Source organism: Podarcis cretensis, assembly GCF_951804945.1.
Source record: "Podarcis cretensis genome assembly, chromosome: 4".
Taxonomy (NCBI): Eukaryota; Metazoa; Chordata; class Lepidosauria; order Squamata; family Lacertidae; genus Podarcis; species Podarcis cretensis.
The window spans coordinates 74,386,983-74,399,410 of NC_137173.1; the positions used below are offsets into that span (position 1 = coordinate 74,386,983).

Genomic DNA, 12,428 nt, shown 5'->3' on the forward strand with positions numbered 1-12,428 from the left:
ACAGAACACAACTACTTTATAATATGATTGTGGAAGATTCATAATATGGGTCATGGGACACGGTCACAACACAAGAAAATATATAGTCTGGGAAACTGAATAATACTCACTGTACTTTGCAGTACAGCACAGGAAGTTAGGGAGACTCACACTATTATCTAAATGAGTGATAACATTGTCTTTTATGCTGTGTGGTGAATGACTATACAGTGCTAGAACATATGGAAATCTACCCCCCTTTGTTTTCTGTGGCTGCAGTATTTGTAAAAAGTAACAGAAGAAGTAAACAAAATATGTTTCTGAGTGAGCTCAGGGGGTTCCCAACATTTGCTCAAAATTCAGCCCAAAGTGTCAGCTTGGTAATACTTCAACTCAGCCCTGTAGGTATACTACAGTGATCTTCAGTTAATATAACATTGCATAGGTGTTATTACTGCCCAGACAATTGTGTTTGTTTGTTTGTGTGGGATCTCAATTTTTTGTTTGAAAAGGGCTCTGTATTTATATGAGTACTGTACATGAAACCCTTGTCAGAGCAAAACAACAGGATCTTTTCAGGTTTTGTTTCTATGACTACTTTCTCAAGAGTACCTCTTTTGTGTCTGGGGTCATCCACTTAGGTTGTTTTATTTATTTATTTATTTCCTGGGACATGTCTTAAGGTACTTTTATATACCATGCTCCACTGCTTGTAATAGAGAAACAAAATGAATAAAACATAGTATGTTATTTATTCATACTCTACCAAAAGAAGCCTAATACGATGTTCATTAGAAAATGTTCTCTGTGAATAGATTTGCCATATTCCCCAAAGTGAAAATCTGGACAAAGTTGTTGAGCTTTTATTTTTTGGAAACATCTAACAAAAATTAAGTTTTGGGGCTTTTGGGAGATTTCTTAATTGCCCTATTTGTCATACGTCCGGGTTTTCCGCCTAGATGCCATTTTTCAGCTCGATTCCCAGATGTGTCCGGGGAAACCTGGATGTATGGTAGCCTTATCTATATCTGCCTGAGGCAAAGGACACCAAGGCAACTAGGCTAGCAGTTGACTTTTACTTCAACTGGCGATTAGACAGAGTGCTCCACCATGACTGAAGAAACCAGTCTAGCTTAGTGGGTCTGGTGGTACACGCACTTCCTTTCTGCTAACATTCTGGTGTTGCTCCCTGCCCCCTAGTATTGGCTGCCTGAAGCCGCTGCATTCTGTTTAACAGTAGGGCTGGCGCTGTTAATTTCCTCATTAAGTACAGTGGTACTTCGGGTTACAGATGCTTCAGGTTACCAGCTAACCCAGAAATAGTATCTTGGGTTAAGAACCTTGGTTCAGGATGAGAACAGAAATTGCTCGCCGGTGGTGCGGCGGCAGCGGGATGCCCCATTAGCTAAAGTGGTACCTCAGGTTAAGAACAGTTTCAGGTTAAGAACGGACCTCCAGAATGAATTAAGTTCTTAACCCGAGGTACCACTGTAAATGGATATAGGGTAGAAGATTGAAATAGAGCAGACAGGAGAACTTTCCTTAAATACTAATTGTCAAAAATCCATTGAACCTCTTGCATTACTTTCTCTTTAGTAATGGCAAGTGCAATCATAAATGAAGGGGAAATGTTCTTTTTAAAATCGCCTTCTGGATTATCTCATATATCTCAGAGTACTGGTGCTTATGTAGTCAAAATGGAACAATCTATGTTCAAATACACTATATGCCACAATGTGTAATATTTTTTCAGTTTTGTTGCTATCAGCAACTGTTTTGACCCCTTCTGGTATCCTCTGGCAGATGGCACAGTATAGCATACTTCTTCAACACAGTGCAGACTTAAAGCATATATTCAGAAATCAGCAATCAACTTCCTTATAGTTGTTAGTCTTTGAATAAAAAACTGAGTGGACTATCAAAAACATATATTTTCTGCATTTGGGCTGGGAAGGCATTCATTGTTTTAAATTATGAGACTATTCTTGGTTTGGTTCTTAAATATCCCTTTACCACCTGGGACTCCCCAGTGCCACAGCCTTAGCACTATGAATTTTAGATTGAAACACCCTCAACAATGTATGGAATTGTCTAACAAAATCCACTCAAGCTCTTTCTCCAAAGGAGTAGGAAGCTGAATTTCTGCTTCAGTCTGTCCTATTTTTTTAGAAACTATGTAATCCCACACTGTCTGGCAGAAGTCACCAGAAAGGACTAAATTAGCTGCTGATAACAAAACACTGAAAAACTTTACATAGAGCAGACAAAACAACAACTGCACAGTAGCTTTCAGATATGTGAAATCTTACCTTACTGCAAGTGATTTGTGGCATGTTAAATATCCATTTCAAATTCCTGTTCTGTTCCTCAGAAGGCCTTGTGAGAAGATGTTTCTTCATCTCAGGGAATTTCGCTTGAGGAGAGGTTTAAAAGTAGATCTTTACAGTATTTTTTTTACAATGAAAGAACGAGCTGTTGATGGTTATCCTAGGTAAAGGTAAAGGGACCCCTGACCATTAGGTCCAGTCATGGCTGACTCTGGGGTTGTGGCGCTCATCTCGCTTTATTGGCTGAGGGAGCCGGCATACAGCTTCCGGGTCATGTGGCCAGCATGACTAAGCCGCTTCTGGCGAACCAGAGCAGCGCATGGAAACGCCGTTTACCTTCCTACCGGAGTGGTACCTATTTATCTACTTGCACTTTGACGTGCTTTCGAACTGCTAGGTTGGCAGGAGCAGGGACTGAGCAACAGGAGCTCACCCCGTCGCGGGGATTCGAACCACCAACCTTCTGATCGGCAAGTCCTAGGCTCTGTGCTTTAACCCACAGTGCCACCCGCATCCCGATGGTTATCCTAGACAATCCAAATACCAGTGAATTCTGAAATAGCAAAGGAAATGCTGTGGATGACGTAAGATGTCTTACACCATATCTTGATCATTATGTTACTTCCATACTAAGTCAAACGCTTGGTTCATCTAGTTTGGTATTGTGTGTAAGTTTGCTCAGCCTCCCCTGTGAGATGGCAGTTGCAGCACAGCACTGCCCTGCTGCCATTGCCAGGATCCTTGAGCCAGTTCTCAATGCCCGGTGGGAGATGTCCCAACCTCTCCCTCTGGCCATGGACATTTGAATTTGGCCTGCCTGCAAACTGGCCAATCGCAGGAGGGCCTTGAGGCAGGTTTTGGATGGGTACAGCTGACTGGCACTCCTGCTGTGGAGCCTTCACTCAGGTGCATTCCATGGGCTTAAATAAGGACCACCTCCTGGACCCGGCACCACAGTCGTCTTTGGATCTCCCAGCCACCCTCCTTGGCTATATGGCTCACACCACTCACTATTGAGGGTGTTGCCTTTGGTATGACCTTGCTATGGAACTTTCGGTCGCTGTATTTGGGGCCAGGGAGGAATTTATTCCCCATAGTAACTTGAGTTTACAGGGTTCATGAGCCCATGGAGGGAGCTTGTGGTGTACAACAGACTGGTGCAATGCGTGCATATACAAGTGCAAAGAGCCATGGCCATTGTGTGTATTGGTGTTTGGGGGGGGCAGAGATAACTCCTACAATGTGTTTTGTACCCATACTTGTGTGTAATGAGTTTAGGGAGTCTGTGTTGAGTTCAGCTGTTCATTCTGTGATGGGTCTCTGTCTAAGATTAAAATGGAATACTGCTGAAATCTGAATTCAGATAAAATGGGCAACAGAAGCTAAACCTTTTATCAAGTTTTCACCCTATTGTGACAGAAACAAACAAACAAAAAAAGAGTCATAGGGGTTGCTTTATTACTTTCCGTTCAGCCAAAGACATTCTAATGAAATTAGCAGTGAATGAGCTTTTGTGGAATGGTGCTTTCATCAGAAAATAAATCTGAGTAATATTTTAAGTATTGCTAACTCATTTGAAGGTGATTCGGTGATAACTGTAAATTCTTTCAATTATATTAAACCTTTTGCAATTGCATTTTGTTTAATGAAATTACCCACTTGATGGCTAAAGAAGAAGATTGTTTGTAGAACCAATCTTGTGGACATCCTTAATCAAGTTGGCATGGAGGCCTTAAACATTTATTGAGATATTCCATCTTGCCACTTCCCTCTTAAATATTTGCAAACAGGCAGCAAAGTAATGAAAACTGAATGAAATGCTTTATCTTGGTTTCCACAGGGGGAACATCTATGTAAAAGTGATCCGATTGTTGCAATTACAACACTCCAGCCACGAGAATGTGGTTGTGAGAGAGGAAATTGTGTCTCCCCACAATTCAAGGTTTTGTCAAAAGTAGGGGGATTTGACATTCTTCCAATGTGAGGACAAAACGTGCATGTCCTCGTAGATCTAAGGATGAAATCCTGAAGCATGGCACAACTAAATTAAGCTTCCTCTCTCACAACTTCGTTTGAACTCAATTGGTTGTGGTTCGAGGACCCGACCCCCGCGAAGTAAAATGAAGACACAGGGACACGTGATATAAGGTTAATGGGCTAGAAAAGGCCACAACTTTATTGATTACAGCAATGAAAAGGTATTGGCTTAGGCATTGGATCGCGAAACAAGTGGGTTTATTCACCAGGGGTTCATCACCTGTTGATGCTAATTCAACTATAGGCTCACCCCTGATGTCACCGAGGGTCGTGCCATGGCCTCCCGCCAAGCAGGCTTCGGACGGAATACACGACCGCCAGATTCCATTAACGGAATACCCCTAGAAATTGAAGGCATAGGCGATGGCCACACCTAGCACTTCGACACACCACAACACATTATTCCAATGCCTAACCTACCCACCAATACCACCAAAAAGTTGTGACGATTGCTACGAGGTAGGCGAAAAAACCAAAAAGCCTAATGCCAAATGGAAAAACTCCTACCAGGCCCCCCGGGCAACCGGGGCGACCAACCTAAGGTCCATAGCAAGGCCAATGACCTAAGCCCTAACTCAAAGGGAGTGGAGGGTGGGTGACTCGCCCAGGACGACAAAGAGAAATGAGGCCAGGGGGGAGGCTGGCACTGCAGCATAAAGGCTGCTGGACACGCCCCCCATGGCACCTGGTTGGACAGCCACTGGGGGGGGCGTGAGTGCCAGCCAGGTGTGCTGGAGGCAGGGGGCAACGCCCCCTGCTAGGAGCGGTGCTCGGGCTCCCGTCCACAACCACTCCCCTCTCTTTCAGGGAGGAGAGTCTTTGTGGTTCGAGGACCCGACCCCCGCGAAGTAAAATGAAGACACAGGGACACGTGATATAAGGTTAATGGGCTAGAAAAGGCCACAACTTTATTGATTACAGCAATGAAAAGGTATTGGCTTAGGCATTGGATCGCGAAACAAGTGGGTTTATTCACCAGGGGTTCATCACCTGTTGATGCTAATTCAACTATAGGCTCACCCCTGATGTCACCGAGGGTCGTGCCATGGCCTCCCGCCAAGCAGGCTTCGGACGGAATACACGACCGCCAGATTCCATTAACGGAATACCCCTAGAAATTGAAGGCATAGGCGATGGCCACACCTAGCACTTCGACACACCACAACACATTATTCCAATGCCTAACCGCCACCCGAGCTAAAGGCTCGCCGCCAATACCTTCAAAGCTGCAACCAATCCCAGATGCTTTTGCTGACACTAGCTAACCAAATGTCGTTCCCCAGATCCGATAAGTGGATGCCGTCATTCCGGTATGAAGCTTGGTCGCCGATCCGGATACGGTCATGATAAATGACTCGGCCATACATAAAGCGCACCCAACGGGCTACCGCCCGATTTACGAGTTTCCTGGTTCTTATAATGGCCATACCAAACAGTTCTTTTCAAGAAGGAGGACCAGAACACCGTTGTTCTGGGACACAAGGCTGCAAATGCATTCAAGTCTCTATTTATGCTCCACAACAAGTCCACACTCCTTCTGTTAGCGAGGTCATTCTCCCCAAATGAATTGCAAGGATGTCGGGAGGGCTGAACTTGGCTACTTTCTCCCACAGCAATGGCATAAGCTCCTCCCAACACATGCCTCTTGTCGACAACCAGGAAACTCGAACACCATGTGGAAGGCCAAGATTGTGTGCAAGGCCGCAGCTCACCGCTTGTACGCGGGCCCAATGAACTATACTGTGGCCGCAAATCCACACGCTTCTCCTGAGCATAGCTGGGGGTAAAAGACAGAAAAGAAAAAGGCGGATAAGTAGGGTAAAGCTGCAAGTCGCATATTAGACTTATAAGCATTGGATTTCCCACCGGCCCATTTCTTTGATCCTGTCCGCCAGTAGCCCCAGGTGCAACCCAGGCCATGGTTGCAACGCCAATCCTAAATGAATGTGCAGCGTACTCCTGGGAGGATAGACCACAAGCCTCAATAGCCTTGCGAAGTACTCTGGTGAATTGATGCCTCAACAAGGGTGACCCATCTTCATGGACCAGAAACGGACCCGGGCTGGGCGGTCTGAGGTAGAGGTACCGCCTAGTGTCCTCTACCGAGCATGGGCCCTGCTGTGCCGACGCCGTGAGCTTTACTAGGACACCATTACTAGCCTGATCAGTCTTGGACTGACATATACGCACTGTCATGTTAGAATCGGACAACTGCACGTCCTCGCACAGGAGGCCGCGTGTTGAACCTCATGCACTAACTTCAAACACCACCTCACCAACTCTAAGCGTGCCAAAAAGGCGATAGCGTAGCAAATTGACCTGAGTTTTATGCGTATCTGTGATAACAACTCGGAAGAAATCGGCTTACGGCCCTCGGCCCTGTGAGGTTGTAACCTGCCCCAACCCTCAATGGCTCTATGGATCAAGAAGTCGCTATCCGGGTCATGAGCAAATGTAGCTTTTGAAAAGAAGCTGATGGCGGCTACGTGAATATTTAAGGTTTTAGGAGCACGTCCCAGATCATAGAGATGGGAAAGGTACTGCAAGACAGCGTCAGTGGTAGGAGGTACGTCATGTGAGAGCCCAGATAACCCAGACCTGAAACCAAGGAAATCACACCAGGCCTTCTTGTAGGACCTGAGAGTGGAGGGTGCCACGGATGCCAATACTCCCTGTATCACTTAGCGTCTCCCACGTTCCACAGGTGCTCCGGAAAGGCAACAGTTGTGCTCCAGGTGCCACGGATGCCAATACTCCCTGTATCACTTAGCGTCTCCCACGTTCCACAGGTGCTCCGGAAAGGCAACAGTTGTGCTCCAGGTGCAAGCAACCGGAAGCGAGGTATCGGAAATCGAGACAAGGCATCGGCTATGTCATTATTGGCTCCGGGTACGAATTTGGCTTTAAGTATTATGTTGTACTCAAGGCACCGGAGGACGAATGCCCGCAAAAGGGAGGAGATCCTCTCAGACCGAGATGACTGCCTGGCTAGAATGTTCACGACCACCAGGTTGTCGGTCCAGAAGCACACGCGGTGATCTCGAAAATCTTCCGTCCAGATGTGAATGGCCACCACTATTGGAAAGAACTCAAGAAAGGTGAGATCCCGCGTGATGGCCTGACCTTGCCATGCCGTCGGCCATTGTAGTGCACACCAGCGCCCCTTGAAGTACAAGCCAAAGCCTAAGGACCCAGCCGCGTCCGATTGGACCTGGAAGTCTGATGACAGATTCAAGACATCCTGCCATAGAGATACCCCATTGTAGTTCTACAGAAAAGTCATCCATACCTCCAGATCTGCCTTGACCGACCTGGGGAAGCAGACCCTGTGGTGCGGGTGTCTAAGACCACTCACAGCCTGGCTAGGCGGGCACAGAAGGCGCATTGGAGTGGGCCTGGAAATCAGAGGCTAAATTAAGGATTTCCAGCCATAGGGAGACTCCGTTGTGGTGTTCCAGAAATCTGATCCCCATCTCAAAATCCGCCTTGACCGACTTGAGAAGTCTTACTCTATGGTGCGGATGCTTGAGGCCCGCTGACAACCTGGCTAAGCGGGAGTGAAATGGGCGGCCTGGTGAAACTACTCTACATGCGAAGTTGAAATGATCTAGCAAGGACTGGACCTGTCTAAGAGCGACTTTTTATTATTATTATTATTATTATTATTATTATTATTATTTCGGGAAGGTTTTGACGAATTGTTTCCTTAAGGGCAACCATTTTCCCCACTGGCAGGCGGGCGGATTGAGCTGCTGTGTCAAGCTCTATACCCAGGCAAGTAAGATCCGTTGATGGTCCGCCTTATCTGCTGTGAGGGGAACTCCCAGCTCCTGGGCCAAAGCTGAAAAGGCCTCCAGAAGGGAGGCACATTCGCCAGTATTGGGCTTCCCAACGAGTAGAAAGTCACCGAGGGGAACTCCCAGCTCCTGGGCCAAAGCTGAAAAGGCCTCCAGAAGGGAGGCACATTCGCCAGTATTGGGCTTCCCAACGAGTAGAAAGTCACCGAGGTAACGTGTCACCTTGCCAATGTAATATTTCCCTTGAAATTTTAATCCCAGCCAATGAGAGTCATTGGGATGAACTGGCAATAGACAGAAGGCTGACTCCATGTCACGTTTTGTCAAGAGTGCCTCGTAACCAAAAATCCGAATAAGTCTTAGTGCCCAATCGAAGACTTCAATCGAAGAATGTGGAGAGGAGGGAGCAGGAACAGGGAAAATGCTAGACCCGGAGGGTCCCTATCGTCTGTTCCCTGCTGCGGGGGCTTCCCTGGCACTGGCACCCCGCCTTCCCTAAAGGGCTGCTGCCTTCTGTAACACGCCACGGCTGGAAGTACCCCTGCACAGCTCTCGCACTCGTGCAGATACCTACAAGACTGCCTTTGGCATGACCCCTTATTGAATTCCCAACGTACCTTGACCTTGCGCTTTGGCTCCCTTCTCAGGTCCGGCTTACCAGTGCGATAAGAATCTAATGGCTTCTTCTCAACATACGGGACGACCACCACAGACCAGGTGCCATCTTCAATTAGATCCCAGCATGCTAGATGGATCCTGGAAGCGGGCTGCATATTCTGCAAAGAACCGGAAGAACTGGACGCAACAGGGTTATTGACACAGGCCGGCGGCCTCCGCACAGGCGACCCAATGCAGATTCTGAGGGCCAGAGGCCTAGTTTTCACTGCCGCAGTTACTGCCAGAGAGCTTGGGCCTGTGCCTGAAAACTGAGAAACGTTGAAGAGGGCGGCAGAGGTGCCTGGGAGGTCATCAACCTGGGTGAAAGGCAGGCTCTCCGGAACCACCTGGGAATCTAGTATCGTATCAGGGGTAGCAGCGGAGGGCATGGGGTTAGGGGTTGCTCGAAAAAATGCTGCTCATAATCACCAATGAACGATCTAAAGGCATTTATGTAGTGCGAAATAGGTTTGGTGTTATTATCCTGTCCATGTGGCACCCATGCAGCCTGAGGTGTGAGCTGACTCCGCCGCAGAGCACTTCCTCTTAGGAGCCATGGATCTCGCCCAGGACGACAAAGAGAAATGAGGCCAGGGGGGAGGCTGGCACTGCAGCATAAAGGCTGCTGGACACGCCCCCCATGGCACCTGGTTGGACAGCCACTGGGGGGGGCGTGAGTGCCAGCCAGGTGTGCTGGAGGCAGGGGGCAACGCCCCCTGCTAGGAGCGGTGCTCGGGCTCCCGTCCACAACCACTCCCCTCTCTTTCAGGGAGGAGAGTCTTTACTAGTTAGTAAATTAAATTGTAAACATGAACCCTAAGCTACCAAATAGGTGATTCAGGATCCTCAGGGTGGGGCTGCATGTTGAAGTGGGTGTGGCCCAAGCATTAAAATGGGTGTGGCCAAAGTGTAAAAGCAGGCAGTGAAACCTTTCCAGGTGGATATAGCTTATGGACTGTGGACCAGTCACTTCTGATGTTGACGTGCCAGTATTTGCTTGAAGACATCTCTAAGCACTTAGAAGAGAAGATGTGACTAGATGTTTACATCTAGTGAATAAGACTTAAAAGGACAACTGGACTAAATAGGGTTGGTCCCTCCTGTTGTTGCAGATTGTTCACAGGACATTAGCGGCGATGCTGGGCTCCCTGGCTGCCTTAGCTGCCCTTGCTGTGATCGGTGATGTAAGTAGCAAAATCTCATATGTTCCTTTTACAAACTCCCAATTCCTAAATCCACTTACAACCTTGCCATGATCAGCAGCCGTCTTTGGAGGGAAGAAAACATTTCAGTGAAAGTGTCTGTAGTCATCCACACTATTTAGCGTAGGCACAAAATGGCTTGTGTTGTATGTTTGCATGTGTGAATCAGGACAGGGACCCTGAGAGTTCTTTGCAGGTGTAAGAACTACACACACACACACACACACACACACACACACTAATAGTTATATAGTTCTTAAGTGTGCCATCTATGTATATATGATTGCCTCATATAGATGACACACTTAAGAAGGCTTCCTAAATTCATTATGCATAATGATGAGACATAGGAGGAAAGCATCTCTGAGATGTGCTGGCCACAAGCTGTTAAGGTCTTGATAGCCATGTGACAGTGGATAACTAATTTAGATTTCTTTAAAATGGGATTAGACAAATTTATTGTCAGGAGCTGGAGTCAGGCGTAGGTCAGCAATAAAATAATAAAACATCAGATGGCAGTGAAGTTAACTCTTTATTCAAATGAACAAAACAGCTCATCCCTAGTGGTCACAGCAACCTTTCCCAGTAGGTCTTGCCCCAGTGAGGCAGCTGCAAGGACTGAAGGCCCTCACCTTCCCACTGCTCTCTAAGGCTCTTCCCCTGGTTAATTCCCAAGCAGCCTAAGGCTTCATCATCTTGTCTCACGTTGCTCCACCCTCTTCATTTCTCTCTGTGTTCTGTGAGACTGGCAGGGGCGGGCGGGGGGGGGGGAGATGATTGCAGCAGGACAGGGAGACCCCTAGGATTCTTCAGCAGCCTGCCTCATCTCTGTCTCCTGAACCTCATCCTCTCCTGCCTTTGAGTCTGCCCTCTGCCACAGCCTCTTCCTGCTCACTAAACCCTGTTGCCTCTTCAGTTTCTGACACCTCCTCCCCCTAGTCTGCTCCCTCTTTTCCCTCTGACCCTTCACTGCTGTCCAACCACCAATCCCCTGGCTTTGAGCCTTCTTTCCCAAGGGTTCCCCAGCTGGTGCCTCCCCCCATTCCTCTGCATCCACCATGGCATTCATGGTGGATGAGGCTATCAATGCTCGTAATAGCTCTATAATACAGCATGCCTCAGAATTTTAGTTAAAGGTAAAGGTAAAGGTACCCCTGCCCATACAGGCCAGTCTTGCCAGACTCTAGGGTTGTGCGCTCATCTCACTCTATAGGCCGGGAGCCAGCGCTGTCCGCAGACACTTCCGGATCACGTGGCCAGCGTGACAAGCTGCATCTGGCGAACCAGCGCAGCACACGGAACGCCGTTTAACAAAAGTGGAAGCCCACAACCTTCACTGTAGGAAACTGTAGGTCACTCTAGGAAAGAGGATGCTGGACTAGAAAAGCCTTTGGTCTGATCCAGCAGGAGTGCTCTTATGTTCTTAACAATACCCTTTTTGTTGTGATTTTCTTCTTCCTCTTCGTTATCTGCTCAGTTCTTTAAATTATTATAAACATTCTTAGCACAGCACAGCGGACAAAATCCTTGCCAAATCAACATTGTTTTTAAGAAAAACGGTTCAGTTTTGTCTCTTGGTTCTTAAACTTGAAAATTGTTTTTCCCTGAACTCCTTTTGAACTGTCCACAGAAAGAACCTGCACGATATTATCTTGTCAGCAAAACAGCAACTAAAGGAGCCCAGTATTTCAGTTTTCATTTATGTCTATAAAGGTACAGTAAGATATAGAAAAACAAAAATAATAAGACAGTAAAAAATGCTTAATGTAGGCACCTTGTAAATGAGCCCTTCAGGTTGTCTGCGTTTTACAGTGCCAACGGAGAAATTCTTGCAAAAAGACTAACTAATTTCCGTCAAAGTGCATTTTAATAGTTTTTTTTTAAGAGTTTGCATTTGCAGAGCTAATCGCTAGGTAGGAGATCTTTGGGATTAAATGATAATTGCACTCTCTAATTGCAGAAGCCGAGCCTGGTCAAAGTAGTGGCATGGATTGATTATGAAACTCTGGCGCTTTTGTTCGGAATGGTAATTAAAAACTTCTATATATACACCTTGTGCCTTAAGTGTTCTGGAATTATATTATATCAAACTTAATTGTTGCTAAACGTTAAAAAATATCCTACATTTGAGAGCAGCTACAGTCATATTAGTTCCCTTTGAAGCTTTTCCAGTGTAGGAATTTGGAAATTTAATGCCTCTTAATGTGACTGGAAGCTTCTGGGCAAATTTAGGGTTGGCAGATTTTGAAATCATTTTGGTATCCTCCATTGGCTTTTGTGATAGGAGAAATAATTTCATAATGACGTCAAATTTTTTGCTTTGTTAGTACTGACCAGGGCTTTTTTCCAGCCAGAACTCACCAAAACTGAGTTCTGGCATCTCTTTGGTGTGTTCCAGCACCTCTGTAGCGTGGCAGCATGTTGGCACA

The 12,428-nt window shown here is 46.7% G+C and overlaps 1 protein-coding gene across 2 annotated transcripts in view; it reads left to right on the forward strand.

Annotated features, from left to right (window-relative positions):
* OCA2 (OCA2 melanosomal transmembrane protein) overlaps positions 1 to 12,428 on the forward strand; it is a 158,381-nt gene that overhangs the window by 56,278 nt on the left and 89,675 nt on the right. For both annotated transcript variants that reach the window (XM_079972593.1, XM_079972592.1), the window contains exons 10-11: positions 9,910 to 9,981; positions 11,960 to 12,025. In XM_079972593.1, coding sequence (XP_079828719.1) covers positions 9,910 to 9,981; positions 11,960 to 12,025 — 138 coding nt within the window. The remainder of the gene's footprint in view (positions 1 to 9,909; positions 9,982 to 11,959; positions 12,026 to 12,428) is intronic.